This window comes from Schistocerca serialis, chromosome 2 (genome assembly GCF_023864345.2).
Source record: "Schistocerca serialis cubense isolate TAMUIC-IGC-003099 chromosome 2, iqSchSeri2.2, whole genome shotgun sequence".
Taxonomy (NCBI): Eukaryota; Metazoa; Arthropoda; class Insecta; order Orthoptera; family Acrididae; genus Schistocerca; species Schistocerca serialis.
The window spans coordinates 965,562,231-965,589,293 of record NC_064639.1 but is presented as its reverse complement, the minus strand read 5'-3'; the positions used below and the strand labels follow the sequence as shown (position 1 = coordinate 965,589,293).

General features: G+C 42.9%; 1 protein-coding gene across 1 annotated transcript in view; it reads left to right on the top strand.

Annotated features, from left to right (window-relative positions):
- Positions 1-27,063, top strand: part of LOC126456552 (uncharacterized) — a 482,692-nt gene that overhangs the window by 336,174 nt on the left and 119,455 nt on the right. The window contains exon 2 of the mRNA XM_050092299.1: positions 15,070-15,256. Coding sequence (XP_049948256.1) covers positions 15,070-15,256 — 187 coding nt within the window. The remainder of the gene's footprint in view (positions 1-15,069; positions 15,257-27,063) is intronic.

The window sequence follows — 27,063 nt, the reverse complement described above, 5'->3', positions numbered from 1 at the left end:
TCGCTGACATCTTCTCCAGCTTCCCGTGTTGCTTTGTTACATGGAGAAACCGCGAAACAGTTGCTCCACGCACGACCGGTGCCGAAACATTTACACTTAAAGTTCCATCATCTGGTGTAAACTATAATAATGAAAATACTATGTTACAAGACAATGAGAGAGCTCCTCACTTCAGTGGAAACAACAATGTCACAGTTCGGATTCCAGAAAGGTTGCTCGACTTGTAACATTGTACCCCAACAGAGCAACTAGTCCTGTCGTCGGAAAAGCCACGTATAACGCTGTTGTACGGGGACTTGTGCATACAGTATACACGTCAAAAACATGCCTACTTTCCACAACTGTCGATAATGTTACCCTTTTCACAGGATTTGAGCGTCATGCTCTCATGGATATGGAAATCAGACTATTAGTATCATTCTCAAGAGTTTTCTGATTGTTAGCAAGAAACACAGGAAACATGGGATAACAATGTAGGAAGTTCATTACGTTGTTTTTTCTAATGAATATACGGTCGGCAGCCTATCAAGGTCTAGAAATGGTTGCTTCAGAAAAGCAGAACAAATCTGGCCTACTTTCTTATTCTTCCCTAACATAGCTTCAAAAACGAAAATAGCCTAACTTTTGAACATACTGTTCTGAGAAATACGAAGAAATATTTTAACTACTACCCACATACATATATAGTTTTGATATAGAAAGGCCATGAATTTTTAATCGCTATGGGATGCGCGGGGTAGCGGTGCGGTCTAGGGGGCCTTGTCACGGTTCGCGTGGCTCCCCTCGTTGGAGGTGTGTGTGTGTGTGTGTGTGTGTGTGTGTGTGTGTGTGTGTGTGTGTGAGGTAAGGTAGATAGTTTGGTCCTACAAGATCTTACCACATATTTCCAAATTTCCTAATCACAATGTGCAACAAAAAAAAAAAAAAACAACAAAAAAATTAATCTTTTTAGCCAGGGGGGACTTCAATGTGTGCATTTTGTATAACCAAAAATTAAATACTTACATATTCTAATAGCACAATACAAACATTTAAATTTATTAAGACGCTTTGTTTATATCTTTCTCTTAACAACTGACCTGTCAAAAGCGAAAGGTACGGTGTGGTCACACTATACTGTTATTAAGTATTTTTATGCAACCCTATTTCAGTGTTACTGAGCCAAATAAGCAATTTACTTTCTTATATATATACTCCTTGAACTTTTCTGTTGGAATTTTATATTTACTTTACTCAAAATTTTAATTTGCAAAACTTCGTCTTTTCAGCAAAACTTATTTACTCACTTTCACTTATTACCATAAAAAATATGAATTTTAAAATCGTTAAATTTGTGTGGAAACATCTGTTCCAGTGCTTACGCAAAATATTACTTTCAGACATTGACTCAAAGATGAAAATTAGTGCTTGTAGATACTGACTAAAGCACTTCAATTGTTTCCATAACAGGCTTACTCGGAATAAGCAAACACAAGGAAAGAACCCTATGTAGGTGAATGATTAGTAATAACATAAAAGGGCACGGCCGACTTCCTTCCCCATTCTTTCCTAATCCGATGGGACCGATGACCTCGCTGTTGGTTCGCTCCTCTAAACCACTCAACCAATAAAACAATAGGATGAACAAAATTTTATGTTTAACACAATAATTATTCAAAAAAGTTAATTTTGAATTAATAATTCACTCTTCTACAGTTCTAATTATGCAGTTTGTAACCTGTTGGCTGTAGGCGTTGGGTGTGGCGAATAGTAACGGCGGCGTACTAGTTTCTTGAAATATGGACTAATTAATTCTTCTTAGCGTCGTTTTGCTGTCCGTAATACAGCCCAATAATCTGTACTAAAGCCGTAATAATTCAGCAGTCGCTATCCGAGGCTATTGTGCAACCGTTTCCTGGCAAGGCATCGGCTGCTACGTCCAAGTCTTGCCTACTCACTATGTCCTCTCGTTCCCATTCGCTCCACAGGTAGCGCGCCAAAAGCACAAGTCACCTTTCTATGCTTCCCAAGTAACTTCCGTATAGTACAAAAGCACTCCATCTTTTACATAACACGTATCCTACACATTGTCCCTGAGCGTGTACTATTTTATACAAATAACAAATAGCACATATATATAAAATTACATATACGAATATTTTGATTTCATTAATCCACGACAAAATGTTGTTTAGAAAATTACACAAATCACATATTTCTTTACATGAGTTACAAATTACATTAGCAAAGCACTCGAACATTACATATTTGACACTTTCCATATAGACTTTGCATATGACAGTTATATTATGATCAATTTTATAGACAAAAGCTTTTTATAAATTAGATGATTGAACAATACTGTTATAGACTGAGAACACGAGTTACACATTCACTTATCAGATAGTACAAGCCTTAAATAACAAATTATCACCAGTTGGTATTTTTGTTGGGGGGGGGGGGGGGGGGGGGGAGGCTTATGGGCGCTCAATGTCGAAGTCATCAGCGGGTATTTTTGTCATCTCTACAAGGCCTTCAATTTTGTAGATCTTGACAATATGCCTATTTTCTTAGAAAAACTCAACTTTTTTGGAACTGATGACTTTGCACATAGCTAGTGTGGATCATACTTGACAAATAGAATGTAAAAGATTCTGCTGTCGGAAAGGTAGCAAAGTTTAGTCACTGGGTTAAAATCACAACGGGAGTCTCACAGGTTTCAATTCTGGGTCCACTCCTATTCCTTGTATTTGTGAGTGACCTTCCACTTAACATTCAAAAAGCAGATTTGGTTCAAATAGCTCTGAGCACTATGAGACATAAGATCTGAGATCATCAGTACCCTAGTACTTAGAACTACTTAAACCTAACTAACCTAGGGACATCACTCACATCCATGCCCGAGGCAGGATTCGAACCTGCTACCGTAGCGGTCGCTCGGTCCAGACTGAAGAGCCTAGAACCGCTCGGCCACATCGGCCAGCGCAGATTTGGTACTTCTAGTAGACCATACTAGTGGTATAATAAATCCCATTAGAAGCAAGTGCCAGAAGAGTTAATAGATGGTAACTTCCCAAGAATTATTAAGTGTTTCTCTGAAAATGTACTCCCCCTAAATTCTGAAGAAAAAAATACACGCAGAATCAGTTCTGTATAACAAATTGACCGACAATTGATGTAGGACATGAACAGGAGTCAGTAAGTAGGGAAGAATACTCCAGTTCAGCTACTTCTGCTCTCTGTATAATTGCTAACTTAAGATAATAAAAGGGTCAACCTCCAGACATATTTCTCATATTTCCACTCAGTAGCGTCGTACAGAATAATTTCCTGGGATAACTCGTCACTTAGAAAGAAAGTACTGTTTGCACAAAAGGGAGCAGTAAAAATATGTGGTGTTCACCCACAAACGTCATGTAGGTCCTCTTTAAGGTGCTAACCATTTTGACTGAGCCGTCACAATACATATTTTCGCTAATGAAGTTCGTCACAAATAATCCATCACAATTTGAGAAGAACAGTGACGTCCACACGTACAACACTAGAGGGAAACATGCCCATCATTACCGATTTTTAAAGCTGTCAGTGGCTCAGAAAGGATTTCAATATGTAGCACAAATTTTTGATTTGCCCGATAAAATAACAAACATAGACAGGTAGCGAAGAAAGTTTTGAATCTCATTTAATGTACGTTCTCCTTGAGAACTCCTCCTATTCCAGCGACGAATAGAATGGGGGCCTAAAAAATCTAAAAAAGTGATAAAAGACACGGAGAGTCACCAGAACCACTAAACCTGTAAAATGCAATAAAGACGGGAAGAGAAATCACATATTGTGCGGAAGTACTTTCATAAATTCCATAAAAACCGTTCTCCCCATGCCACCCGAACGGGACCACTAACGAGAAAACTATGTAGTAGTACGGTAAATACTTACAGCTGTGAGCACTGAGGCCGCATACAACCCATAACGCAGGCGCGGTATGAAACAGATACGTGATTGCTGGAAAAGCGGGAAGTAACAACAGAACGGAGACGGAATCATCACAACATTAGCAGGGAAGAGAACGTGAACATTTAGAAAACAAGGAAAAATATTACGTTACTTGCACACCTTATCGTGACTGTATAATATCATAATTAAGTAAAATATTTTTGTTATAGAGGTCAGCGCGTTCATTAATAGTATTGAGAGGACGGTAATGAAGACTTCTTAAGATTTCGATTTGATCCATGAAATTTACAAGGAACCTATTGAGTGAGGTCGCAAGTTCTATCTTTAGTAAGGCTCGTTCGAAAGTGTTATGTTAACAGTACGACAGGAAAAGTAAAACCTGCCAATGACTCATCATGTACAGCAGGAGGGCGACGGAAAATTAAGTGTCCGGGAGGTGCAGAGATGAACCTTCTGTGAGATGTAGGCATTACACTTCACAAAATGGACATAATCGACACTCAAGAAATGTTCAAAACAAACCATTAATTCGCACCGTGAACACCGAATGCAAAATAGCGCGTCATAGTGATCACAGAGGTCTGCACCACCAAGATAGAAGACGAACTCCTTGGGAGCTACGACCATGCAGGACGTTCAGCTAGGTATTCACTTTTAAAGAATGCGTGTGCAAACATATTGGTGTAACAGGGTAATGAGAACTGAAGGAATATAAAGCATGCAACCGAATTCGAAACAGTTTGTCGTGAAGCTTATCCTTTAAGGCGTAACTGCAGATAATGCGATATATTTTACGAGTATGGGCACGGAAAAAACAAGCATCCAGAGGCTGAATTTGTTGAGTGGTTCCAGATGCACGATCTGTAATATCACACACTTTTCAGGAGGGACAGTTCTCTCTAAGGGAGTATGATTTTTATACGCAGACCATGAATGAAGCAAAAGAAAATTATTTTCACCGGCTGTTGGTCAAAATCAGTGCTCATACCACAGTTGTAGTAACGTTACGTGCATTTTCCCACTCGTGGTTGCTGTGACGTAAATTTTTTCTTAATGCCATTACTAGATCAAGCAAAAGGATCATAAGGGACACAGCAAGTCCAACTTCTCGCAGCACATCAAATAACTTTCTAGCTAATTTACCATCCAGATTAACAGTCGGCATAATTGTATACAAATGCATTAAGGCACTGATGTTAACTGATCTTGATACCTTTAATTTCCAGGGTTCCTTTCATATGCATTTCCCCTTCAAATCTAAACTGGCCGGAGTTGAAAACAAATTCCTCACTGAAAGATGGGATAAATTTGTTTAGCTCACCTACAAATCTTCGGGCCGATTCCGCAGTTTGCTATGCATCGTCATGTTGGCGCTTTGTTTGAAATTTCGTTATTTTGCATCTTCAAATTTTGTACCACTGTTTGCAGCGATGCAACCATCCACTGCCTCCCCAAAAATCACAGTAATCTATGTCGTGCGCAATTTGATGTGCCTAACTTAGCAGGTTACTACCATGCAGATGGTGTAAGTTGTATCAAGCGTCCTTGAAATGCGCAAACACTTTTTGTGACAAGTGCACCTTGTGTTTCCTTGAATACCCACAATTTTTCTTACGCTCTATACGGCTGTATCGATGCGGACTTACTCGAAATCCGTTCATATTTTTCTCTTTCTGTGTGCAGCGAATGATATTCCATGTACATAATTACGGCTGAAAGCAAGGGGAAACTACAGCCGTAATTTTTCCCGAGGACATGCAGCTTTACTGTATGATTAAATGATGATGGCGTCCTCTTGGGTAAAATATTCCGGAGGTAAAATAGTCCCCCATTCCGATCTCCGGGCGGGGACTACTCAAGAGGACGTCGCTATCAGGAGAAAGAAAACTGGCATTCTACGGATCGGAGCGTGGAATGTCAGATCCCTTAATCGGGCAGGTAGGTTAGAAAATTTAAAAAGGGAAATGGATAGGTTAAAGTTAGATATAGTGGGAATTAGTGAAGTTCGGTGGCAGGAGGAACAAGACTTTTGGTCAGGTGATTGCAGGGTTATAAATACAAAATCAAATAGGGGTAATGCAGAAGTAGGTTTAATAATGAATAAAAAAATAGGAGTGCGGGTTAGCTACTACAAACAGCATAGTGAACGCATTATTGTGGCCAAGATAGACACAAAGCCCATGCCTACTACAATAGTACAAGTTTATTACCGAGCTATCAGTTTAATAAGTCACATCTGCAAAATACTAACGCGAATTCTTTACAGACGAACGGAAAAACTGGTAGAAGCGGACCTCGGGGAAGATCAGTTTGGATTCCGTAGAAATGTTGGAACACGTGAGGCAATACTAACCTTACGACTTATCTTAGAAGAAAGATTAAGAAAAGGCAAACCTACGTTTCTAGCATTTGTAGACTTAGAGAAAGCTTTTGACAACGTTAACTGGAAAACTCTCTTTCAAATTCTGAAGGTGGCAGGGGTAAAATACAGGGAGCGAAAGGCTATTTACAATTTGTACAGAAACCAGATGGCAGTTATAAGAGTCGAGGGGCATGAAAGGGAAGCAGTGGTTGCGAAGGGAGTGAGACAGGGTTGTGGCCTCTCCCCGATGTTATTCAATCTGTATATTGAGCAAGCAGTAAAGGAAACAAAAGAAAAATTCGGAGTAGGTATTAAAATTCATGGAGAAGAAGTAAAAACTTTGAGGTGCGCCGATGACATTGTAATTCTGTCAGAGACAGCAAAGGACTTGGAAGAGCAATTGAACGGAATGGACAGTGTCTTGAAAGGAGGATATAAGATGAACATAATGGAATGTAGTCAAATTAAATCGGGTGATGCAGAGGGGATTAGATTAGGAAATGAGACTCTTAAAGTAGTAAAGGAGTTTTGCTATTTAGGGAGTAAAATAACTGATGATGGTCGAAGTAGAGAGGATATAAAATGTAGACTGGCAATGGCAAGGAAATCGTTTCTGAAGAAGAGAAATTTGTTAACATCGAGTATAGATTTAAGTGTCAGGAAGTCGTTCCTGAAAGTATTTGTATGGAGTGTAGCCATGTATGGAAGTGAAACATGGACGATAACCAGTTTTGACAAGAAGAGAATAGAAGCTTTCGAAATGTGGTGCTACAGAAGAATGCTGAAGATAAGGTGGGTAGATCACGTAACTAATGAGGAGGTATTGAATAGGATTGGGGAGAAGAGAAGTTTGTGGCACAGCTTGACTAGAAGAAGGGATCGGTTGGTAGGACATGTTTTGAGGCATCAAGGGATCACAAATTTAGCATTGGAGGGCAGCGTGGAGGGTAAAAATCGTAGAGGGAGACCAAGAGATGAATACACTAAGCAGATTCAGAAGGATGTAGGTTGCAGTAGGTACTGGGAGATGAAGAAGCTTGCACAGGATAGAGTAGCATGGAGAGCTGCATCAAACCAGTCTCAGGACTGAAGACCACAACAACAACAGTCCCTCCTCGGATAACGAGTGTCCTTTACTACGTGTCACTGGAGACTGGATTTGTGGCTCCCTGTCAGACAAGGCTGATGAACTTCATGGCTCGGCACTTTCACTTACAAAGCACGTATCGCTATCATTGTACTCTTCACTTACGTTGTCCGCCCAGTCGAGTGCATACGACGCCACACTTTCCACTGACTCATATTGCAGAAACCCTAATATTTCATCTGCCACTTGTTTCTCACTCTGTGAAACTCCTTTGGTTCCTTTCTGAAGAAATGTGAATTTCGGCAATTGTAGATACGAGGCGTGTTTTTTTAAGTAAGGTCCATTTTGTTGTAGACACTAGTAGTCCGCGCGCATACCGCAACGAGCGCGTCCGTCGTGTATCAGCATGCCTCGGGAACAATTGTGCTCAATTTCAGCTCTGTAGCTAACCTGTACAGTTCTGTTCCGTGCTTTCTAAATGTTTAAGACTATCAACTCACCCGCCACGTGTGAGGTTCGCTCAGTGATACTTTTTTTGTCAGCAAGGAACCTGACTACTGCAGAAATTCATCGACAGATTTGCGAGGTATACGGTGATACTGTTATGAGTGAAAGCAAAGTGCGTATGTGGGTACGAGAATTCAAAGATGGCCGTGACAACGTTCATGATGAGGACCGCTCCGGTCGCTCTTCTTTGATTACAGACGATTTGGTGGCTTCAGCTGAAGCGAGGATTCGTGAGAACAGGCGCTTCACAATAACAGGTCTCTCAAACGTATTTCCTCGTGTGTCGAGATCAGTGCTTTACAAAATTGTTTCTGAACACCTAAAGTTTTGAAAACTGTGCTTCCGTTGGGTCCCGAAACTCCTAACAGAGGACCACAAAAACCAAAGGTTTGAGTGTGCGATGAAGTTCTTGACTCGTTATCACGAAGGAGGTGACGGATTCTTGAGTCAGATCATAACTGGAGACGAAACATGGGTTTCGCATATCACGCCCAAATCGAAGCAACAGAGCATGGAATGGAGACATACACACTCGCCTGTAAAGGTGAAGGCCAAACAGACTCTGTCCCAGTGCAAAATCATGGCGTCGGTGTTTTGGGATAGGCATGGTGTTTTGTCGGTCGACTTCATGCAACGAGGAACCACTATCAATGCAGAAGCATACTGCCAAACCTTGAGAAAGCTACGCAGAGCAATTCAAACCAAAAGACGCAGCATGCTGACAGAGGGAATTGTCCTTCTCCATGACAATGCAAGACCTCACACTGCATGTCAGACCCGCGATTTATTCGGCAGTTTTGGCTGGGAAGTTTTAGATCACCCACCCTACAGTCCTGATCTTGCGCCGAGCGATTACCATCTGTTCCTCCACCTCAAACAATACCTCAGTGGCAACCGTTACAATGATAACGACGACGTGAAAACTGCAGTGAACTCTCGGTTATCGGAGCAGGTGGCAATTTTTGATGAAGAGGGTATTTTAAAATTGGTTGAGAGGTATGATACGTGTTTGAACAAACTTGGCAACTATGTCGAAAAATAGAGTGAAGTATATACTTTCTGAAAATAAATTTACTTCCTTGAAAAATCTCTTGTGTACTTATGTTTAAATGGACCTTACTTAAAAAACACGCCATGTATAATACAATGTTTCCTTTGTTTATCATTGCCATTGCTCTGCTTTGTACCAACACCACTAGCGCTGTAGCACTATTGTCAGTTACCCGTCGACTAAGTAATTCAACTACGCCCCGTAGTCTCAAGCTGTGCTCGCCATTGGATACCTCCAGTCCCACTCCTGTTGCCACTAGCATCCAATATTATGGTTGCATGGTAGACAATGCGTGGGCCCCGTAATGCCGTAAACATCATTGACCTTTTGCGACCTCTCACTCAAGAGGTTCCTTCTGAGTGTCCGACCTTTCTCTTCAGTGCGTAGGACAGCTGCAGCCGTAGGTATGTCGCCGTGCCTTTGCCTTGACACGGCAGAGGCCGGCCGCGGTGCGGCAGAATTGCCGTGTGCGGCTGTAGTGGCTTTTGTGAAACGTTGGCGTGGCGATTAAATTTGGAATTATTTTGACACGACTACGAACTCAGCTTTTGCAGTTCGAGCTTGTTACCGTTAATTCAAGTAGAGCACAAGTGACTGCTCACTACGATGTAGAAGAGAAAAATCTGTTCAGGCAACAGTTTCCACACAAAAGACACACTGACGAACAGTTAGCAAAAGAAAGTTGATGTGTAACTGCTACATCAGTAAAGACTTCCAGTAACGAAAGTAACGAGTAACGTAAACTTACGAGAAGAACACCGCTAGTGTCATAACTCAGTTCCCCAATGAAAGAGATAAAAATAAGTGAACACCTGTCTCGGCTTATACGTAAACACTCGACCCTGTCTGATAAAAAGGCAGTCTAACTTTTCGAGGTACTTTATCATTCAGCGAGTAAACAGTTCAGTCGAAGCGGTGGCATAGTGGGTAGCGTTGCGGCTTCACTCTTTTGCGCCCAGTGTTCGAAACCCGATTATTACTTTTATTTTTGTTTTTCATTTATCTACCCATGTCCATCCAATTTATATTGAAATAGTGTTGTGCTTATTCGGCTACTAACTGTATGTCTGCTGTATAAATTTAAAGCAAGCAATGAAAGAATGAGAAAGTTATTTACAATTATTTTCGGCGTAATTCCTGTAGTGTATTTTGACTAATAATCCATTGCGAGAGCCAATTTAAAGAAAAGAGATCCCTTATGCCAATTTAAAGAAAAGTGATCCCTTATGCGAGGTATGCCGCGAAATTGTTGTCAATACGTGAAATCTTCAGCAATGTTAACGTTTCTTTCCGGAGTGTGATAAACACGAAAAAATGTCACATAGCAAACCTGTCTTCGCGCAATGCTCGTGGTGTTCGGAATTTCCATGTTTTGAATATTTCTCCGGTCGGTATAGTACAAGGGACTGCACCAAATGTTCCTGAAGGATAAATATAAGAATTAATATGAGAACTGATATAAGAATGAGGTCTAAGAATATGTGAATTTAAAAAGATTATTTTGCCAGATTTCAGTTTTGGCTTTTCTTGCAAACAAAAGTGCTCTTGGAGTTTTCTCTTGAGAATGCCTTTCCGGATATCCTGCGTTATCCCACTTCGTCTATGAACCATGCCTCTTTGATTTTCTTCTCCAAAAAGTATGGAACATTACACTGCTCAAGCGTCTACCACTCCTACAAATAATGTGGCCGTAGTAAACAGATCTCCGCCTACGAAACTTGGCCATGGTCTTTTCTATACATGCACAGACGTCGTGGTTGTGGCGTCTTTGACTATACATAGGTGTTGTCGTTGTTGTTATTGTTCCTCTTTGTCTCACTCATTTTTCGCAGCATGTGGCAGCTCGAAAGGACTGCTGGTTAATGGGGAGGGCAAGAACAGAGAACCGAGCGAGGTGGAGCAGTGGTTAGCACACTGGACTCGCATTCGGGGGGGGGGGGGGGGGGGGGGGGGAGACACGGTTCAATCCCACGTCCGGCCATCCTGATTTAGGTTTTCCGTGATATCCCTAAATCGCTGCAGGCAAATGCCGGGACGTTTCCTTTGAAAGGGCACTGCCGACTTCCTTCCCCATCCTTCCCTAATCTGAAGAGACCGATGACTTCGCAGTTTGGACTCCTCCCCCAAATCAACCCAACCCTAGCAAGAGAATTCGTCGCTCAAAAGGTGTCTGTAATGATCAGTAACGTGTCGAATATGCTTTACTTCGCATAACAACAAAGAAACATTAAGGAGAATTATTTTATTTTGTTGAAATATTAGCCAGTGGTCGTAATAAAGTGTACATACTGGGTACTGTATGAAATGTGAATATGTGTCAAGTAACAGTATTAACAGTGATGGCGATCAGATGCACAAAAAACCTGTGATGTTTAAACTTCGCTAGGGATGAAGATTTCAATAGAGGCGACATTGTTTGGGGCCCTCTTGCTGGAAAGAAGTAATTGGTGCCTGGATAAGTAGCAGTTCGTTGAATGACAAGTGGCAGCCTACATCTAACAGGAAAAAGCATCAACTGTCAAGCACGACACTGTTGGCTGAAAGGAAACACTACTTTGATCACTAGACTACAGCATCCCAGACACCTTTCATGTATCTCGGTTGCGAATTGCTTATGCCTAAAATTCACTATAGAGCGGCTGTTTAAAGACCATTATTTGCACTTTTCAATGTCTTGACAGCATTGGCGTTGCGTGCGTACAAATTTGACACAAAGATAGGAGGATATTCGCTTTCCGTTGGTACTTTCTTCACCCCAGCGACGGTGTCGCCTTCAGATTTCAGAACGGAGACGAAAATTAATCACGACTTGGAACACTTCCTTAGCAGAGACTGGCCACGGTGTACTTGTATCTATACGGATGACTCTAAAACTCAGGCTGATGCGGGATACGCCTTCTTCAGCCAAGCTAGCGACGCATACTAAATGTTTCCACAGCCGCCTAAATCGTCTGTATGCACGGCGGAGTTACTGGCCATTGGGGAGCTATTTATAGTGGCGCACAGACTTTCCGGCTCGTATTGATCCTCACAGGCTCACAATCAGATTGACATATCTCTCGGAACCCATAATAAACGAGTAGACACTGGGCACTGACGTCGGAATACTTTGTATGATCGGAATGAGGTATTTTCCGTAATAAACTGTTGACCGCCTCGCTAAGACGAGCGTTACAAAACAACAGTTCCGCTGTTGTTAAGTCGGCCATATATCTCTTTGATTACTGCAGGGGCAGTTTCTGACAGTGGGCTATTGCCTGCATTTGTCATCTTACAGCAGGGATGGTATGAAAATAGACACAGATGTCCGAAACTAAAAAATAGATACGTCTCAGTGCAACTTATGATAAAGTTACAATATTTATTTCAATTACATCCTAGCCTCCTTCTCAGCCCCTCTCTCTCTACCTCTATCCTCCCCCCCCCCCCCCCCCCCCGCCCTTTGTTCAGCTCTTCGTTACCACAACCCCCAACCCTCCCCCATCCCCAGTCTGTGCCCATCATCTTCCCCCTGCTCCCTGTAGATCTCCTATCCCATACACTCTCTGTCCATATACTTCCACCTTCAATGTCCATCTCCTCCTCCTTTCTCTCAACCTTATTATTATTGTAAACGGAAACTTTATTGGGAATAGAAGTCAAACTGAATGGGTAAATCGGTTGGCAAATAAATAAATAAACAGGAAAATCGGTCGAGCCGTTCTCAAGTGATGATCTTTCCATGCGGCAGTTGACTTTTATTTATATATGTATAAATAAATGCCCGTGGGGGTATTGTTTTGCTTCAAGAAATCGTATTTTTAGAAGTGTCTGTGCGAAATGAAGGTCGAGCAAACAATGTATCTGTCCTCTCTGGCGCTGGTCACACAGATCCTCTGAGATCGGACACGGCGTTAGGTACGGCCCTGCTAAAACCACAGTTTCCATTTTCGCATGATAGCTGCAGGATCGCGATAGCTGCAGGATCGATAAACGGAAATCTCGATAGGTCACCGTTCGGTCTCCGTGAAATTTCGTGTGCGGCGTAATACGGTCTTATAACAAACAAACAAACAGGATTACAATAATATTTCTGAATGAGAAACCCACTGCTTAGCTTCTTACGCACAGAAGGTAACTGGCGTTAATCGTTTGTCTTCTCTTATATACAAAACGCAACTGGCGTTACTCTTACTTATTCTGTGTAGTTGAGCCAAAATGCTAACAATTTGCACATCTAAGCACGTAGTACACATTAGATGATCTGTAATGTTTCATCGTGCTCTTCGCCCAAATCTTTCCCTATACGGCCAAACTTTCAGGAAACATTCCTCACACACAAATAAAGAAAAGATGTTATGTGGACATGTGTCCGGAAACGCTTAATTTCCATGTTAGAGCTCATTTTAGTTTCGTCAGTATGTACTGTACTTCCTCGATTCACCGCCAGATGGCCCAATTGAAGGAAGGTAATGTTGACTTCGGTGCTTGTGTTGACATGCGGCTCATAGATCTACAGTTCTAGCATCAAGCACATCAGTACGTAGCATCAACAGGTTAGTGTTCATCACGAACGTGGTTTTGCAGTCAGTGCAATGTTTACAAATGCGGAGTTGGCAGATGGCCATTTAATGTATGGATTAACACGGGGCAATAGCCGTGGCGCGGTACGTTTGTATCGAGACAGATGTCCAGAACGAAGGTGTCCCGACAGGAAGACGTTCGAAGCAATTGATCGGCGTCTTAGGGAGCACGGAACATTCCAGCCTATGACTCGCGACTAGGGAAGACCTAGAACGACGAGGACACCTGCAATGGACGATGCAATTCTTCGTGCAGTTGACGATAACCGTAATGTCAACGTCAGAGAAGTTGCTGCTGTACAAGGTAACGTTCACCACGTCTCTGTATGGAGAGTGATACGGGAGAACCAGTTGTTTCCGCACCATGTACAGCGTGTGCAGGCACTATCAGCAGCTGATTGGCCTCCACGGGTACACTTCTGCGAATGGTTCATCCAACAATGTGTCAATCCTCATTTCAGTGCAAATGTTCTTTTTACGGATGAGGCTTCATTCCAACGTGATCAAATTGTAAATTTTCACAATCAACATGTGTGGGCTGACGAGAATCCGCACGCAATTGTGCAGTCACGTCATCAGCATAGATTTTCTTTGAACGTTTGGGCAGGCATTGTTGGTGATGTCTTGATTGGGCCCCATGTTATTCCACCTACGCTCAATGGAGCACGTTATCATGATTTCATACGGGATACTCTACCTGTGCTGCTAGAACATGTGCCTTTACAAGTACGACACAACATGTGGTTCATGCACGATGGAACTGCTGCACATTTCAGTCGAAGTGTTCGTACGCTTCTCAACAACAGATTCGGTGACCGATGGATTGGTAGAGGGGGACCAATTCCATGGCCTCCAAGCTCTCCTGACCTCAACCCTCTTGACTTTCATTTATGGGGGCATTTGAAAGCTCTTGTCTACGCTACCCCGGTACCAAATGTAGAGACTCTTCGTGCTCGTATTGTGGACGGCTGTGATACAATACGCCATTCTCCAGGGCTGCATCAGCGCATCAGGGATTCCATACGACGGAGGGTGGATGCAAGTATCCTCGCTAACGGAGGACATTTTGAACATTTCCTGTAACAAAGTGTTTGAAGTCACGCTGGTACGTTCTGTTGCTGTGTGTTTCCATTCCAAGATTAATGTGATTTGAAGAGAAGTAATAAAATGAGCTCTAACATGGAAAGTAAGCGTTTCCGGACACATGTCCACATAACATATTTTCTTTCTTTGTGTGTGGGGAATGTTTCCTGAAAGTTTGGCCGTACCTTTTTGTAACACTCTGTATAGGCGCGTTACTGCACGGGGTGTGCGGCGTTTATTTCAGTTTACGGGTTATCCAGTAAACACCGTTACGTGTTGAACGACCTATATATGGTACGAGGAAGATACTGCTCCCATTTACATTTTTTGGAGTTGCCACAGTCTTGGTAGTTGGTTTCACACAAACATGAGGTTTTTTTGCGTGAATTATATTCTCCACCCCACGTTAGATTTAGTTCGTAACATGACATTATTGTGTCCAGGCGGTGTGACTGAGTGTGTCGGCGTTGTCGTGTTGCCGCAGCTTCCGGCGACGAGCCCGTACCTGGTGCTGCAGCTGGCGGCGCCCGTGCTGACGGAGTTCGGCCTGTGCGAGTACCGGCTGCGCCTGGCCGGCTCCAAGGCCTCGGTCGACCCCAACGCCGACGTCTCGCTGCTCGAGGGCGACATCCTGCTCATCGACCCGCCCTGGACCTGCAGTGAGCGAGCTGGTTAGTCTCAGCTGCATTGTCTACCTCTTCATTTGACATTTTCTGTTGTTATCCCTACAATCCAACACATTTTCCTTTTCTGATTCCCCGTCCAGCTCTACTCCCTACTCTCCAAACCCGCCCCCCCCCCCCCTTATTTCCCACCGAGCGAGGTGGCGCAGTGGTTAGACACTGGACTCGCATTCGGGAGGACGACGGTTCAATCCCGCGTCCGGCCATCCTGATTTAGGTTTTCCGTGATTTCCCTAAATCACTCCAGGCAAATGCCGGGATGGTTCCTCTGAAGGGGCACGGCCGACTTCCTTCCCCATCCTTCCTTAATCCGATGAGACCGATGACCACGCTGTCTGGTCTCCTTCCCCAAAACAACCAACCAACCCTTATTTCCCCCCTTCTTCCCACTCGCACCGCGCAACCACGCAACTAGCTATTCTCTACTTCCTATCCCACCCATTCTCCTCCTCACCCTCCCACCTTCAAACCCTACTCCCATTCCCTCTCTCTCCCTACCTCCCGTCCTTCTTACTCTCTCACTACCCTCATCCCCCTCTCCCTCCCCTTCTCTACATAACTCTCTCACTCCACGTCACACTAACACTCCTCCCTCTGAGCGTTTGCTCTCCCTCTGAGCCATTCTCTCTCTCTCTCTCTCTCTCTCTCTCTCTCTCTCTCTCTCTCTCTCTCTCTCGTGCGCGCGCGCAGCTGCCGAATCAGAATAAAAGAGAAAATTTAAAATAATCTCTGACATTACTGTCTACGTTCTCTGATACTACTGTCACTGCCACGCGTCCTTTTTCACCACATCACTTTACACTGTATTTCATTCGATACGTATCGAATTACCATGGGACGGCACAGTACGTTTAAAGTTCTCTAAGGCTATAGATACTGCAATAAGGGATAGATAAGTAGGCAGTACAGTTTAAGAGGAATGGACATCTCTAAAAAGGGGCATCACAAAGTTGGTAAGGAAAACACAGGTAGAAAAAAGGTAGCTGCGAAGAAACCATGAGTAACAGAAGAAATACTTCAGTTGATCGATGTAAGAAGGAAGTAGAAAATTCGGGAACAGAGAAATAATCCGCTAGGAAGTACAGGGAAGCTAAAACGAAATGGCTGCATGAAAAATGTGAAAAAATAGAAAAAGAAACGATTGATGAATGTTTTGACTCAGCATTAAGAAAAGTCTGAACAACCATCGGTGAAATTAAGAGCAGGGGTGGTAACATTAAGAGTGTAATGGGAATTCCACTGCTAAATGGTGCGTGGAGAGCGGATTGCTAGAAAGAGTAAATTGAGGGCCTGTTTTGAGGGGGAAGATTTGTCTGATGCGATACAAGAAGAAACACTAGTAGATTTAGAAGAGGTAGAGGATCCAATACTAGAATTTAAGAGATAACATTCCATCAGAATCTCTAAATCATCGGGGAAGTGGCTACAAAACGGCTACTCACGTTGGTGTGTAGAATGTATGAGTCTGGATCATACTTTACTGAAAGTATAGTGGATAGACAATTCCGGAGACTGCAAGAGCCGACAAGTGCGAGAATTATTGCACAATCAGCTCAACAGCTCAGGCATCGAAGTTGCTTACAAGAATAATATACAGAAGAATGGAAAAGAAGGCGATGTGTTAGATTACAATCAGTTTGCTTTAGAAAAGGTAAAGGCGCAAGTGAAGCAATTCTGACGTTGCGGCTGATAATAGAAGCAAGACTAGAGAAAAAGGAAGATACCTTCACAGGATTTGTCGACAATGTAAAATGGTGCAAGATTTTCGAAATTCTGAGAAGAATAGGGGTAAGCTATAGAGAGAGAGGGGGGGGGGGGGGCGAGGGGGAATACACAATGTGTATAAGAGCCAAGACGGAATAATAACAGTGGAAGACCAAGAAAGAAGTGCTCGGATTAAAAAGGGTGTAAGACAGGGATGTAGTCTTTCGTCCCCGACGTTCAATGTATACACTGAAGAAGCAATGATGGAAATGAAAGAAGGGCTCACGAGTCGAATTAAAATTCAAGGTGAAAGGATATCAATGAATCGCTGAAGAATTAGCAATCCTCAGCGAATGTGAAGAAGAATTACATGATGTCCTGAACATAATGAACAGTTTAATGAGTACAGTATATGGACAGAGAGTAAATCGAAGAAAGACCAAGATAATGAGAAGTAGTAGAAATGAGAACAGAGAGAAACTTACCATCAGGATTGATGCTCACGAAGTAGATGAAGTTAAGGAATTCTGCTACCTAGGCAGTAAAATAACCAGTGACGGACAGAGACCGAGGACATCAAATCAGGCTAGCACTGGCAAAAAGGGCATTCCTGGCCAAGAGAATTCTACTAGTATCAAATATATGCATTAAATTGACGAAGAAATTCCTGAGAATGTAGGTTTGGTACACAGCATTGTATGGTAGTGAAACATGGACTGTGGGAAAACTGGAACAGAAGAGAATCGATGCATTTGAGATGTGGTGTTAAAGATGAATGTTGAAAAGTAACTGGACTGGTAATGTAAGGAATGAGTAGGTTCCGGGCAGAATCGGAGAGGAAAGGAATATGTGGTAAACATTGATAAGGAGAAGGGACAGAATGATAGGACATATTTTAAGACATCAGGGAATGACTCCCATACTACTAGAGGGAGCTGTAGAGGGCAAAAACTGTAGGGTAAGACAGAGATTGGAATACAAACAAAAAAAAAACAAAAAATGTTCAAATGGCTCTGAGCACTATGGGACTTAACACCTGAGGTCATCAGTCCCCTAGAACTTAGAACTACTTAAACCTAACTAACCTATGGACATCACACACATCCATGCCCGAGGCAGGATTCGAACCTGCGACCGTAGCAGTCGCGCGGTTCTGGACTGAAGCGCCTAGAACCGAACGTCCACCGCGGCCGGCCATTGGAATACATCCAGCAAATGATTGACGGCGTAGGTTGCAAGTGCTACTCTGAGATGAAGAGGTTTTCACAGGAGAGAAAGTGTTGGCGGGCCGCATCAGACCAGTCAGAAAACTGATGACCCCCCCCCCCCCACCCCCACCCCTCAGCAAAAAAGCCCTTTCATCACTCTAATTACTTTGTTGCAGTTGAAATTTTAAAGTTTCCATCCGCATTTTCTTTGCTACAAAACTTAATTTTGTCACACTTTTCTGTACAACAGATATTTATCTACTTCATTTTTACCGTAGATTTAAACCTTTCCTGGTGAAAAAAGCACTTCTGACCACCATATATTTGTCCATAATTTAACTGGCTATTTTTCAAATATCGCTTCTCTTGAACAGTGTTTATTCCACAAAAATTTTACCACAATGTGTCAGCTATCTTTTTCTTTCCTTCTTGAAATGGTACTCTGAAACACTATTTCAAAACGCATCTCCTCTAATAGCTTCACAATCCTGATCTGTTTCTGATAGTTTGATTTCTTGTTTCCATTTTTCCCAAGGAATAATTTTTCTGGCTAACATATGTGAAAAATTCTCTTATCGACTACTAACAGTCTTGCATAGTACCCGCAACGCTTCCAAACGAACCTGTTGCCAAGATAGAGCATAATGTATGCAATTTCTGTGATTGGCCTAAAATTAATGTCTAGACTTCAGACTCGCTCTCACGCAGACTGCTTCGAGACAACATCGCCGTCTAGAGTGGGGTGGCTTGCTAGCAGCTCGTCAGATCGCGAGTTTAACTCAGCTGCAGAGAATGGTTCAAATGGCTCTGAGCACTATGGGACTCAACTGCTGAGGTCATTAGTCCCCTAGAACTTAGAACTAGTTAAACCTAACTAACCTAAGGACATCACAAACATCCATGCCCGAGGCAGGATTCGAACCTGCGACCGTAGCGGTCTTGCAGTTCCAGACTGCAGCGCCTTTAACCGCACGGCCGCTTCGGCCGGCTAGCTGCAGAGAGCCTGATCATCATACCAGCTCAAAATACACACTTCCATGTTGGTGAAGGTGCCAATAAGTCCCTTTATATACCGTTATATGGAAAATCAAATGAATCTGCTCTGTGTCGAAAGTCTCGGTCATCGTTTTTAGTACTCTGGTCGTATCCTTTTGCGAAGTGTCTCTCTACAAATGACAACGAACGTTATGTCACTTTATTCTTGTTTTTGTTAGGTCTCCAGAACCGCTGAAAAAAAAGGAGTCTCATTTAATAGAACGATAATTACTTTTCCAATTTAGAAATACTGAAACAAGGAATGATGCAGCACTTGCCCACAGATATTTATGTCTTTATTAAATTACGCATCTATTACTCAGAGAAGTTAAAACGAGAGTATTCTTTTACAGACCTGAGATATTAGACGCACATATAAGCGCAGATTGACGCGCTAGTACAAACAGTACCAGCAAACAAGGATGTCGAAATAAATACGGGCAGAATGAACATCACATTCCAAGGAGAGAGAGAGAGAGAGAGAGAGAGAGAGAGAGAGAGAGAGAGAGAGAGAGCGCAACTGGCTCTCCGCCATGCATAGAAAGCATCTTTGGAGCAAATTTATGTTTCAACTTCAAAATCTTGCGTGGAGCTGACAGATTTTGGCTTATAAGGTACTGAATCAATTCAACTTAGTCAGAAAATACACAGTGTGGGTTGTCCTTTGGGTCTACATCAAATCACCAATCCAAAGATGGTCAAAACACACAACATTTATTGGACATGGAAGAAATGAAGCCTATGTGCGAAATAAAAAACAGGAAAGCTTAACTGACTTGTTCAGATACGTTGATCTACATATAATACGAAAAGTTAATACATCATAAGTGCTATTCCTGATCTAGTCATACGATTTCCTCACGAAATTTAAATCGTCAACTTTCTCCTCAGTGTCTGAAAATATTTTGTTGGCGCCCAACTACCTAGGCAGAAATGATCATCATAATAAAATAAGAGAAATAAGAGCTCGCATAGGAAGATTTGAGTGTTTGTTTTTGCCTTGCGCCGTTAGTGAATAGAACGGTAGAGCAGTAGCTTGAAGGCGATTCGATGAACTGTCAGGTAGGCACTTAATTGTGAATTGCAGAGTAGTAGTGTGGATGTAGATGTGTGATGATAATTTTCAGATAGAAAACAGATAAAAAACCTGCTGCATCTAGCACTCAAAGTGATTTTTGAGTAAGACAAACCAACATGCAGTATCTTGCATATGGCTGCATCTCTCTCCATTTTTTCTTAGCGAGAATGGAAAGTAAGAGGAGCTAAAAAAGATCCAAAAGATGATTTTAAGCATTTAGTGCAGCAAATTCGGGTACCAAAACTGAACATTCTGGCACAGCAGTTCCTGCGGTAGAAATTTTAATACAATAGCCTTTCTTCCCACAAAATTTATCTGATTGGACCATGGCTAAACTGATGTTATTTACTCTAAAATTCCTGAAACATTACCACAAACATCTTACCACGACATATTGAGATTAAACGGAAAGCAATAGGATGACCATTGTATTAATGCTGTCTTGGTCAGATCCTAGGGGATGATGTTATTTTGAGACAAATGGAGTGTTAGCAGGTGGACTTACACTATGGTGCTGTAGACTACATCGTGGCTTTGCTGCTGTGACGATGTGGCTGCCTCTAAACTACATGACACTCTCTGTTTCTGTCTGATTATCATTGCTTACGCTCATACCACGAGTCTTGAGCGACTTCCCCCATCAGGAGCAGCACCGAGGTGTCCCAGAGTAAAAGTAAGTGTCTCTGTTTGTTGCTGCTCTGCAAAATTTGCCATGGGCATGTCACTACGCGAAACTTTCATTCTGAATGTCATTAAATTTCATTCCCTAGCACGGATCGTCAGTGTCTTGAATCGAATTATTTGTTAGTATCTTCGGTTGATCTTGAGTAACTTTGTATTTCCCATACTGAAACACAAAATTTCCATAAACATTCCTTCTACATGCACTGTGATGTAATGCTTAATTCTTAAGGTCACAAAAAGTTTTTTACGTCGTAACAATGAAATTCAGGGTGTTCCATTTATCTGATGACCGCTTGTACTTCGCAATAGATGGCAGGCAGCGAGCGCTCCTTTCCTTGGCAAATCAGATGCCTGTTGCCCATTTACTACCGCAGTACTAAATTTAAAACGTATGCAAATTAATTCCGTACCTACACTTGTTCCTGAAGGAGATGCCGGAACTGCCTGCCACTGTTTTCCACGCATTTCTGACGTCTACTCAAGAAAGTGTTCTTCACATGACGTAATTCTCTTTGAGAAATTGAATCAACTGACTCACGAATATTGAGTTCCTGTAACGTGTGCAGATTTGTTGAGAATACTTTATGCTTCAGTGGTTCCTATAAATATAAATAGCACAGCGTTAAATCGGGGCATCGAGCAGGCCAGATGTTATTGCTAATTACTGTCATGGAACATACCGTGAGTTTTGTGCAATGAAACATTGGCCGTATAAGCCCTTGCGAAATCCCATTGAAAATACCGCGAAGCTTCGTTCTCTTTCGCCCAGTTCATTAAAACACGGCTCCAAAATGTTTTGCACACATCTCTCACTGTTAATTGACTATTATTCTGTCATCACTAGCTGCATACTACACTCCTGTTTTCTAACGGTGAATGGGTTCCTCATGGAGAAGAATAGGTCTATCGGCGCTCCAATGTCGACAGTTTTGGGAATAAACGTATCCGTGTAAATGGAACCAAGCCTCGTCTGAAATCATAATGAGGTAAGGATCCACTTGACCGTAACGCACTTCTTTCAAAACCTAATTACAAAACCTAGCCATGTGCTCAGGATGGCCAGATTTAAGAGTTCTTTTTAGGGCCTTAGTCCAGGTAATTTAGCAGCCCTTTCTACAGAGGTGCAAGAAATTTGCGTTTGCTGTGAAAGACACTTGAGAGACCTTTTAGGGCAGTTTTGCAGGCGGAGAGTAATATCATCGAGTGTAACGTGTGTGAGCACTGTACGTCGTCCTTTACTTTTCTTGTCATGAACATTTCCCGTTTTAGGAAATTTATTCACGACTCTGAATTCGAACACCTGGAAACTTCTATTCAAACAATCTCCGGACAATAAGTGTGGATTTCGTACACACATTTTAACTGTAAATCAACCCTCGTTGTGGAAATTGAATAATTCGGTCTTGTCATTGTTGCGTCCGCAGACTTCGTTGTTACACTCGTGTGTTTGTTTCACTGGTTGAAGGACACCGGGCGAAGAGATCCGTAGGCGGCATTAACCAGGGAGACGCGCGCCACATTCGACCGACCTGCGTATCGCCGGCAAACACAACCCCACGCACGTGCTGTACTTACATAAATGGAATACACTGCACATGTCAGTATGTAATTGTTGGGGATAGCAATCAATAAACTTGTCCATTTTGTTACCTATTTTTATTTACCATGAGATATCGGGTGGTAGATACATCCTGAAGTGTCATAAAAACTGCTACTGCAGCCTAATATCATGTAGGGCCCCGCGAGCACACAGAAATGCCGCAACACGACTTGGCAGGGACTCGACTTATGTCTGAAGTAGTCCTGGAGGGAATTGACACCATGAATCCTGCAGGGCAGTACAAAAATCTGGCCGCGGTGGCCGTGCGGTTCTAGGCGCTCCAGTCCGGAGCCGCGCTGCTGCTACGGTCGCAGGTTCGAATCCTGCCTCGGGAATGGGTGTGTGTGATGTCCTTAGGTTAGTTAGGTTTAAGTAGTTCTAAGTTCTAGGGGACTACTGACCACAATTGTTGAGTCCCATAGTGCTCAGAGCCATTTGAGCCAAGTACCAGCGGGTGGAGAACTCTTCTGAACAGCACTTTGCACGGCATCCTAGATATGCTCAATAACGTTCATGCCTGGGGAGTTTGGTGGCCAGCGGAAGTGTTTAAACCAAGAAGAGTGTGCCTGGAGAAATTCTGGACTTGTGGGACGTCGCATTGTCCTGGCGGAGTTGCCCAACTACATCGAAATGCACAATGAACATGAATGAATGCAGGTGATCAGACAGGATGCTTACATACGTGTCACCTGTCAGACTCGTATCTAGACGTAGCAGGAGTCCATATCACTCCAACTGCACACGCCTCACGCCATTACAGAGTCTACACCAGCTTGAACAGTCCCCTTCTGACATGCAAGGTCCTTGGATTCATGAGATTGTCTCCATACCCGTAGACGTGCATCAACTCGATAGAATTCGAAACGAGACTCGTCCGACAAGCAACATGTTCCCAATCATCAACAGTCCTATGTCGGTGTTGACGGGCCCAGGCGAGGCGTAAAGCTTTGTGTCTTGCAGTCATCAAGGGTACACGACTGGGCTTTCGGCTCCGAAAACCCATATCATTGATGTTTCGTTGAATGGCTTGCGCGCTGACACTTGTCGATGGCTCAGCACTGAAATCTGCAGAACCTTGCGGAAGGGTTGCATTTCTGTGACATTAAACGATTCTGTTCAGTCGTTGTTGGTCCCGTTCTTGCAGAATCTTTTTCCGGCTGCGGCGATGCATTACATTTGATGTTTTACCAAATTGCTGATAGTCACAGTATACTCCTGAAATGGTCGTATGGGAAAATCCCCACTTCATCGTTACCTCGGAGATGCTGTGTCACATCGCTTCTGCGCCGTAACATCATGTTCAAACCCACTTAAATCTTGATAGCCTGCCATTGTAGCAGTAGTAACCGATCTAACAACTGCCCTAGACACTTGTCTTATACAGGTGTTGCCGACCGCAGCGCCATATTCTGCCTGTTTACATACGTCTGTATTTCAATACGCATGCCTATACCAGTTTCTTTGGCCCTTGAGTGTACAAACCAACGAAACAGGCGAAAAACAATTACATATGGTAATTCAAGACGTTTAGTGATGTCACTTAAAGAGTTAATTTCCTAACACGTATGGCGTCTGTAAACTGCACTCCCTGCTGTGTACAAAATATGTCTATTGCGACCCTGAGCACGCAACAGGCGTACTCGATGTCGCTCCTGTAAATACAAAGATACTCTGGTGCGAGGGGAGGCGTGCAGCGTCATCGGCCGCTGAGAAGTCTCTAGGCCTTTCTACTGTGCAGGTGTCCGGTTTAGTTGCGTATAAGTTTATAATTGTTGTCAGAATACAGGTAGATAAATGGCGAGATCATGTGGTGCTTGAATACGGGATCCGGCAATGAGACCTCCCGTATTTGGAAAGGCCACTTCATGTGCTGTGGTGGGGAATACTGATGCGGAGAAGGTATCATTCGACAGCGGTATACCTGCCATTTTCAATAGGTGCAATGGCCCGTCTAGGTGAGAATCATTTCTTTGTCGTGGAGGAGTACACATCTACATCGTTACTCTGTAATTCACACTTAAGTGCCTGGCGGAGGGTTCATCGAACCATTTTCATACTACTACTCCACCATTCCACTCTCGAATGGCGCATGAGAAAAAGGAACACCTACATGTTTCCGTTAGAGCTCTGATTTCTCTTATTTTATTATTATGATCAATTCTCCCTACGTAGGCCCGCATCTCGTGGTCGTGCGGTAGCGTCCTCGCTTCCCACGCCCGGGTTCCCGGGTTCGATTCCCGGCGGGGTCAGGGATTTTCTCTGCCTCGTGATGGCTGGGTGTTGTGTGCTGTCCTTAGGTTAGTTAGGTTTAAGTAGTTCTAAGTTCTAGGGGACTTATGACCACAGCAGTTGAGTCCCATAGTGCTCAGAGCCATTTGAACCATTTTCCCTACGTAGGTGGGTGTCAACAAAATATTTTCGCATTCGGAAGATAAAGTTGCTGATTGAAATTTCGTAAATAGATGGCACCGCAAAGAAAATCGCCTTTGTTTTAGTGACTGCCACCCCAACTCGTGTATCATATCAGTGACACTCTCACCCCTATTGCACGAGAACACGAAACGAGCTGCCCTTCTTTGCACTTTTTCGATGTCCTCCGTCAATCCTACTTGGTCAGGATCCCAAACCGTACAGTAATATTCCAGTAGAGGACGGACAAGTGCAATATAGGCTGTCTCTTTAGTGGGTTTGTCGCATATTCTAAGTGTTCCGCCAACAAAGCGCAGTGTTTGTTTCGCCTTCCCCACAATATTGTCTATGTGGTCTTCGCAATTTAAGTTGCTCGTATTTGTAATTCCTAGGTATTTAGTCGAATTGACAGCCCTTAGATATGTGCGATTTATCGTATACCCAAAATTTATCGCATTTCTTTTAATACCCATGTGGATGACATCGTACTTTCCTTTGTTTAGTGCCAATAGCCACTTTTCGCACCATACAGAAATTCTCTCTAGATCATTTTGTTATTGGAATTGATCGTCTGATGATTTTACTACACGGTAAATTACAGCGTCATCTGCAAACAATCTAAGGGGGCTGCTCAGATTATCACCTAGATCATCTATGTAAATCGGGAACAGCAGAGGGCCTATGACACTACCTTGCGGAAATCCGGATATCACTTCTGTTCTACTCGATGAATTGCCGCCTATCACTATGAACTGTGACCTCTCTGAGGGGAAATCACGAATCCAGTCACACAACTGAGACTATATTCCATATGCACGCAAATTGATTAATAGTCGCTTGTGAGGAACGGTATCAAAAGCCTTCTGGAAATCTAGCAGTATGGAATCGATCTGAGATCGCTTGTCGACTGCACTCATTACTTCATGGGAATAAAGAGCTAGCTGTGTTGCACAAGAACGATATTTTCTGAAACTATGTTGGTTATGTAACAATAAGTCATTTTCTTCAAGGTGAGTCTTAATGTTCGAGTACAGTATATGCTCCAAAATCCTACTGCAAATTGAGGTCATTGGTCTGTAATTCAATGGGTTTCTCCTATTTCCTTTCTTGAATATTGGTGTGACCTGTGCTACTTTCCAGTCTTTAGGAACAGACCTTTCGTCAAGTGAGCGGTTGTATATGATTGCTAAGAAAGGCGCTAATGTGTCTGCATACTCTGAAAGGAACCTGATTGGTATACCATTTGGACCGGAAGACTTGCCTTTCTTAAGTATATTCGTAATGGTGGTTCTATGATTAATATTTACCGAGCATTACGCATTCCTTTTGAGCCTGACGAGCATGATTCTATTCCTGATAGAAAAAAAACTGTTTGAGTATCAAACTTTGTAGCACCAGGTTTTGCACTGAAGAAGAGAATCTGCTGACCGATCGCGGACTGTAACAACGCTGGAAAATGTGGCGCATGTGAGAGCGTCCGTGCAGGAATCTCCAAAGCGTTCAGGACTTGGAACACGCGTCTGCCCTGGGATTATCTGGTAGGAGTGTAGGATGAATACTGCACAGAGATATTCAAATGCAGCTCTAGAAATTTTGAGACAGTTGTTTCCTAGCAATCTTGTTTTTCGCAAGGAGACATCGCTTAACCCCCAAAGTCACCCGATTTATCAGGTTGTAATATTTTTTCTTCGGGGACAGTTGAAGCTGAAGTGTACGAACCTCACCTCACACTCTGCAAGCACTTAACAAAGCAATCACCCGGAAAATGGCTGTCATTCCCTCGGAAATGGCGCGAAGAATTGTGGACAACTTCTGAGAATGGCTTCGTCAGTGTGTCAACAATGGAGGACGCCATTTACTGCACATTATTTTAAAAACAACCTAATGTAAAATGGCATAATATTTGTTGTTTACAAATAAAAGTATTTTCCCTGTATCTTTATTTGTACACTACTGGCCATTAAAATTGCTACACCACGAAGGTGACGTGCTACAGACGCGAAATTTAACCGACAGGAAGAAGATGCTGTGAAATGCAAATGATTAGCTTTTCAGAGCATTCACACATGGTTGGTGC